A 7,134-nucleotide genomic window follows, 5' to 3' on the forward strand; every position below is an offset into this window, starting at 1 on the left:
TTCTTATTATTATGTTTCTGTATGTGTTTTTATGCCTTTTGCAAGTTCATAGATGTACCTTTTCTATTGGACTGGTTTGTCTCTTATTAACTTTAACAAAATGCTCCTAAATTAGGTTACTTTTTCTTTTGTAAGCTGTTTTCACAACGTAAATGCCAACTCCTCTCTGACTCTGTTTTGGAGGAACAAACACGTTATGTTTTTTTTTCTTTACACCCGTTTGAAATTGAGTGATTTCTCATGGGATTTTTTTTCAACCTGGTTATACATGTACCAGATATGATGTCCACCTTTTCATTTTCAACCCTCTCACTCTTCCCCTCCATAAAACAGTTTGAATTACCTTGTTGAAAGTTCCGCATTAACTTGTCATACCTCACTTTAACACATATATTCACTCAATACTCAAAAAATAAATGTTAAATATCCACAAATAAAATAATGGCAAGATGTGTGGAAACTTCTCTGGAAGGAACTGATAAGACTCAGTAATCACATTTGAAGTGTAGTGATTTATTTAATCGAGGCTGGTGTTACAGCTTCACGAACAGAATTTCATATTGTGTAACACTCATTTACAACCATTCACTCTCACATATCAACATTTTATAGTCTACAAATAGAGTCAACTACAGTGCTCTTCAAGCTGTCCCCTGAGATTGAAGTGAAATGCTAAGTTTGGCCAAAAGCTCGCTAAAGAAATGCAACCAGTGCAGCTTCACACACTGTGTGGTAGTGAACAGAAATTTGCACGCTATAGTGAATACTGTCAATATACCATCTGGTATAAAATGATAACAAACAAAAGGCTCCTGTAAATTGCTCATCACTTTACACTATGAACGCAAACACATCCGTGTGACCTGGTTGGGCTGGGAAGAGTCCCCACTATCTCCCATGAGTCCAGCTCAGGGTCATATTTTTCAATACTTTGGAGATAAGTCCCTTTTGAGTCGGAGTATCCGCCTGTTACATAAATGCATCCATTTATTACCACAGCTCCACACTCCATCCTCCTCTCCTTCATCAATGATATGGACCTCCATTCATCTCTCTCCGTGTCGTAGCAGTCTGCGACAGTCGTCTGTCCTCCCACCAAATACAGCTTGTTGTTGAGAGACACGGAACACAGTCCATACTCTGGAAACAGAGGGTTTTAACTTAGGATGAATCCCTCAACACATCAACGCTCATATTACATCTCCTTTTACTTCTCTTACCTGGATGGGGACTTGTTGTAACAATACTCCACTCATTGACATCTGGTTTGTACACCTGGATTTTCTCATAAGTACAGCTTCCTCTGTACCCATAGTGGCCTCCGGTCACATAGATTTTATCTCCCATTACACAGGCGGTTGCATTTCCGACACCTTCAAAACACAGATTACAATTATCCCTTATTTCTACCAGTTTAAAAGCTGATGACTTAAGCACACGTCGATTGATTTTCTGGCCATGGGGGGGGGGCATGCAGACCGAAAAGAGGTTTTTTTTTCTCCAGCAGCACCTGAAGACAATATGTGGCTTCGTAGGTGTTAAGTGTTCAGCAGCTAGTCACTAACTTTGCAATCTTGTGCTGAGTTGATACTGTAGTGAAAACTGCTGCCTGAAGCTGATGATGAAAGGGATGAGAAGGAACCAAAAGAGTAAGGTGACAAGTGGTAAAACCAAAATGATGAGCCAAAAGTTGCCTAAACACTCAGTTGTGAGGAAAATAGAAGAAAAGAATTCTATATTTATAGAAATACTTTTAGTTGTATTTATAGTCTTCATCAGCAGATGGAGTTTGCTCAGTTGTCCTCACGTGTCCTCAGAGATCCTGTCTTTAGGGTCCAGAAGCAGAGATTTTCAGGTATTGAGTGGTTTCTGATATGGTGCAGACTCATTGTGATGTTGTCATAACAACTAAACCATCACCATGACAACTGAGCAAACTCCATCCACTGAGAGCAGAATGTAGTGGTGTCTGAAAGCTCAAAAAGAAAGCTGGAGAGCAGCAGAGAACCTTTGGCATTGAATGAACTGAAAGAATTAACATTATCATTTTACTTTCATCCAGTCAGTGATCAAAAGTTTATGCTAAGACAAGGATATTTTCAGAAAAGCACACCTACAACCCTAATTCCAACAAACCTGAGACGTTGTGTAATGTGTAGATATGAATAAAATGCAGTGACAGGGCCATGTCTACCACTGTGTACCATTCTCTCTTCTTTTAACAACAGTCTGTAACCATCTGAGAACTGAGGAGACCAGTTATGGGACTTTTGGGGAGAGCAATATTGTCCCATTCTTGTCTGATATAGGATTCTAGCTGCTCAACAGTCCTGGGTCTTTGTCGTATTTTGCTTTTCACAGTGATCCAAATGTTTTCCGTTGGTGAAAGATCTACTACGAAGCCATACTGTTGTAATAGAAGCAGCATGTGATTTAGGACTGTTTTGCTGAAATATGCAAGACCTTCTCTGAAAAAGATGCCATCGGGATGAGATTGAACCATTCAATTCAAGATGGGCAACTTTTCCATGAAATGGTAAATGTCTCACTTTCAACATCTGGTATTTTTTCCATGTTCTACCATGAATAAAATATTGGTTTATGAGATTTGGAGATCATTGCATTCTCTTTTATTTCCATTTTACCCTGAGTCCCAACTTTTTTGGAACTAGACTTGTACTTAGATCATTGTTGAGTGTAGTGTGGTTAATTAGAGCAGCTAATCTTACAGAAAGTTCCCATTAGGACCTGTTCAGGAGCTTCATCATCACCATAACCGAGGTTGTGAACAGCAGCATTTGGGCTACCATGACTCTTTTAAGTGATCATAAAAAGCCACTGCATAGATCATGTGATGGGTGCGCTCTCTCAAGCTTCATGTATTGTTTGCCCCACCTCTTCAGTTCATCCCTACATATAACACAATATTTTAGCATACCTTGGATCATTTTGGCCACAGAGAACCATCTGTTTTTTAAAGGATCATAAAATTCAGTCTCTTGCTCTGGAGCTCCTTGTCTGTAGCCTCCAATGGCATAAATACAGCCATGCAGAACCACAGAGCAGTGGTAGTACCTGGCTGTGATCATGGGGCAAGCCTCGGTCCATTCGTCATAGTCACAGTCATAAATCGAAACAGTGTCCAGAGCCTTAACAGTGTTGGTCTTGTAACCACCGGTCACATAAATGTTCGCTCCAAGTAAGCTAACGCTGTAGCTCTCTCTTCCGGGGTCAGGCATGTCCTTTCCTTGCACCCATGTGTCGCTGATAGGATCCCAGATGTGGACCTCACAAAGAGGATGCCAGTAGTAACCTCCGATGATATACATGCTGGAGGATATCTTTCTACTTCCAGATATCTCTTTGCCACATGACCTTAAAGCCTGAACAATCATAGACTTTAGTTTCCCATCATTGTTCATCAAGTATCTTCTGTGCAGCTCTAATGAAGTTCTGAAGTAAATCTCATCCAGATCCAAATGGATTGAGTGCAGCAGGTCTGACACATGGTGGACACGATTATCCAAGTCATGGGTTACCCACCTCACCACAGCATCTATCAACACTTCATCTCTCTGCACAGTGTGGCTCTGAGCCTCCAGAACAGACCTCACTTTCTCATGGTTCACATCTAGGAACTCGTCCTGTTCAATGAGCTCTGTGAATCTGCTAAGCATCACCCTGCGGGCCTCCCTCTCCAGCCTGGGACACAGGTGCAGCTCGGCGAAAGTATGCATGCCCAGGCAGTTGTCCACGTCCAGGAGGCGAATGAGAAACCCCTCACATGCTTGTTTGACAGTAATGAACTGGAGGAGGTCTGCAGTCTCCAGCAGGCTCTGCACATTGCTCTCAGTGATGCGCACCTGAGCGGTGTACACGTAATCCACGAGTGCGCCCAGAACCTCGCAGTCCACCCCGGTCAGTTTAATGACGCTGTTGGACCTCTCCCTCATGTCCGCTGTGAACATGACTTTGAAATAGGAGCTTCGGGCTGCCAGCAGGGCTTTGTGGCAGTGAAACACCTGTCCGGAGTCCCCACACTGCAGGGTAACGTCACTGAACAGGCCGCTGACGTAGAAATGCCTGAGAGCAACCATGAGCTCTGCTGCATGGTCCCCATCACTGAAGTCATATGTGTAGATTTCGGTTTTTATATGTGACATGATGTCTGGGGGGGGGAGAAAAGAAACAGAAAAACACGTTAAAGTAAATCAGGATCTGGTGTGAGATCGGTAATGGGATGGCAATTATCAAAACGTTTCCATTTCTACAAATGTCCCCGTGCTTGCCCTTTAATCGTTAACTATAGGCAGCCGCATTTAAGCACAGAGAAAAGCTAAGGTGAGCCTACCTATCATCTGTTTCCATGAACAGTCCGTGCTCTTCCACACCACCACTCCACCGTGTCCTCTGTCCTCTCACTGCGCTCCTCTTCAAAACACATGAACCTCAATTTAGCTCGCGCAGGACGGTCGCAGGCAGCTCGATCCTATTTTGGTATTTGTGTTGCAGCGGCCATCCCGCCCCCCACCCCATCCATCCTCCTCCTCCTCTCTCTGCAGTCCAGTGTCCAAGTCGTTGACAAAGCCAAGCAACCACTGAGGAATCACCCAACGCCGCTATTTTCTCTTAGAGCCTAAATATAAACCTCCATCCACAGTCTCGTGACGCGCTCATTAGGCAGGCGGAGATCTACTCACAGAATACAAATCGCATACAAATCAGCACTGCCCTCAAAACAGCGCCAGCTGAATAGGCAGTTGAACTGGTCCATTCATGATTTCCCCCAGTCTTGTCGTTGCCATGGTATTCTGAATGTGGTATTCCACCGTGGCAAAGGCTTTACCTAATCTTAATCCTAACAGGGATTAATGGCACACTGCTCCATTTTCCTGCAGGAGAAATTTTCACGTGTGATTACTGGAGAAGTTCAATCTGGAATATGTGCTGATTTCCATAACCTGCATTATATGGTCAAATGTAGCAGATGGTGAACAAGTCTGCACGGATCTGTTTTGTATCACATGTTGGATTATTTGGAGCCACCTATAACCACTGGTTTAGATTAGAAGGTGTGTGATGTACAGCAGGGAGCAAGACTCCAACTACTTTATCTTTAAGGTGGTCTTGTTGCCAACAGGGAGCTTCAATGATATCGATTAATCTAGTAGGTCTAGGTTCTTACAGCCCTGGATGTTGCCTTAACTTCTGTGTATGATCACATTTGTTTGGAAATATATTAACTACTAAGAAGTTAATGTTGAAATCAAAGAGTGTACTTAGTTAATGTGTAAGTTATTATTTGACTGATTAATACCTGGATCAATTGAGTCGGGTCAGCTGGAACATCTGTACCAAACTGTGAATGCTATTCTGCTGAACAAAGCGTAATTGATAGTTTTAGAAAATCAGCCTTGAGAGCAGCCACACAAACCCACATATCCCAGTGCAACATAAAATCTAATCAGCAATCAGCATATATACAATGCATAAAAATTCACATCAGACTACATCACGTAAAATAACAGTAACCCCTCAAGAGAAACAACCACAGGCTTTACCTTTTTATGTCTTCGTTGTGAGCAAACCCCTTTATGTGACTTGGTGCATTTGGAGACAGCCTCACTCTGATATCCTGCGTTTTTTTCTCTCTCATACAGTGAGGGTAGATTAGCTCAACTAACCTTTCCTTTCACTTCCTGAGTGTTATGTTTGGTCTAATGTGCACTAGTATGACCCGTGACCTGGATCAGGGATCTTCTCTTCGGGTGATGCTCCTTTTGAACAGCTGCATGGTTAAACAAAGCAAGACCAGAAACCAGAATACTGACAGTCTGTTCATGGGTGATTTGTCTTTCAATAATAAGAATGTTAAACTTCTGAGAATGTTCATCCTTTAATGATATTTGAGACGATTTAAAACTTAACATGTTATGCAAGCTGTTCTTGTTTCAAGTGTGAATATGTATTAAACTCAATGTTTCATATGTAACCTCACAATTTAGAACTAATGTAACGGATAGCGATTCAGCCTGTGTGAACTTGTGAGACCGTTTACATTTGTTGATAGTTTCAGCCACCTGGTTTCACATGAGAAACTGTAAGATTTACCACAAGGAGCAGGACTGCTGTGGCTAATCATGAACACGCTGAGGGCTGACAGAGTCAGACGTCTTTGTTTTGAGAGACTAAACTGCCGGTGATTCTTTATCTCCCCTTCTTGCAATAACAGAATGTAATCTGAATGCAAGGACTTGGGTTGTAAGAGTCAGACTGTGTATTGATTAATCTCATGGTGGTCTTAAAAGGTCCAACAATGGTGTGCAAACTGAATGAGGCCACCTGTACATTTTCATGTTATTAGGACAGATGAGAAGATAAAATAATAATAATAAAAAAAAAAAACTTCTTCAAAAAGTTCAACTTTAAAGTCTAAATCCTTAAATCTGTAGGCTATATGTTAGCATTCCACCCACTTTAAGTTGCACTTTTTATCACAAATGGTTTGTTTTTGTTAAGTCACCAGCTCATTTGCATACAAAGTAAGTCAGTCATTTACATTGGGATGTTCAAAAAGTTAATCTGTGCTATGTGATCAGATCACATGCTCCAAAGCTGTGGGCTAAAACAAACACCAACCTGGCACACCTTTCACCACTATATTGGGTCCACAGCGCAAAATGTGTTTGTTTCACATTAGTGGCTCTAAAATTGTGAAATGTCGACTTTAATGTCCTAATTTCCCCACAACATGTGCACTGACTATCCTTTTTTTTCCCCCTCTTTGATGGTAGTAAAAGCCAGTCACACACAACTCTTTCACCCAGGAGACTGGGGATTGTGTCCTATCTGGTACCAATATAATGGGGATAATATGATGGCTCTCAAATTATTTTGAAAGTTCCTTTTCAACCACGGTTAGGCTAATTTTAGGCAGCATACTACCTGTTGGTGTTAAGGAAAATAGCTCGAGTTCAAAATAATAATGTTGAAAATGTAAAAGTAAGCTCTACTTTTTCTCCCATTCAGATTACCATGGTAGGCTTTCCACAATTTTCCAACCTTTCAAGCAAAACTAATACATTTTGTAGCATAAGCCAACGAGGCTATTACATATTCAAATGTGAGACTGGG

General features: G+C 41.7%; 1 protein-coding gene across 1 annotated transcript; it reads right to left on the reverse strand.

Moving 5' to 3' along the window:
* Positions 1-514: 514 nt before the first annotated feature.
* klhl23 (kelch-like family member 23) lies at positions 515-4,511 on the reverse strand. Its single transcript, XM_075479700.1, has 4 exons — positions 4,352-4,511; positions 2,939-4,168; positions 1,221-1,373; positions 515-1,140 (listed from the first exon to the last, which is right to left on the reverse strand). The coding sequence occupies exons 1-4, from the start codon at positions 4,356-4,358 to the stop codon at positions 827-829; spliced, it is 1,704 nt and encodes a 567-aa protein (XP_075335815.1). The 5' UTR covers positions 4,359-4,511; the 3' UTR covers positions 515-826.
* Between the last annotated feature and the right edge of the window lie 2,623 nt (positions 4,512-7,134).

This window comes from Odontesthes bonariensis, chromosome 12, assembly GCF_027942865.1.
Source record: "Odontesthes bonariensis isolate fOdoBon6 chromosome 12, fOdoBon6.hap1, whole genome shotgun sequence".
NCBI lineage: Eukaryota > Metazoa > Chordata > Actinopteri > Atheriniformes > Atherinopsidae > Odontesthes > Odontesthes bonariensis.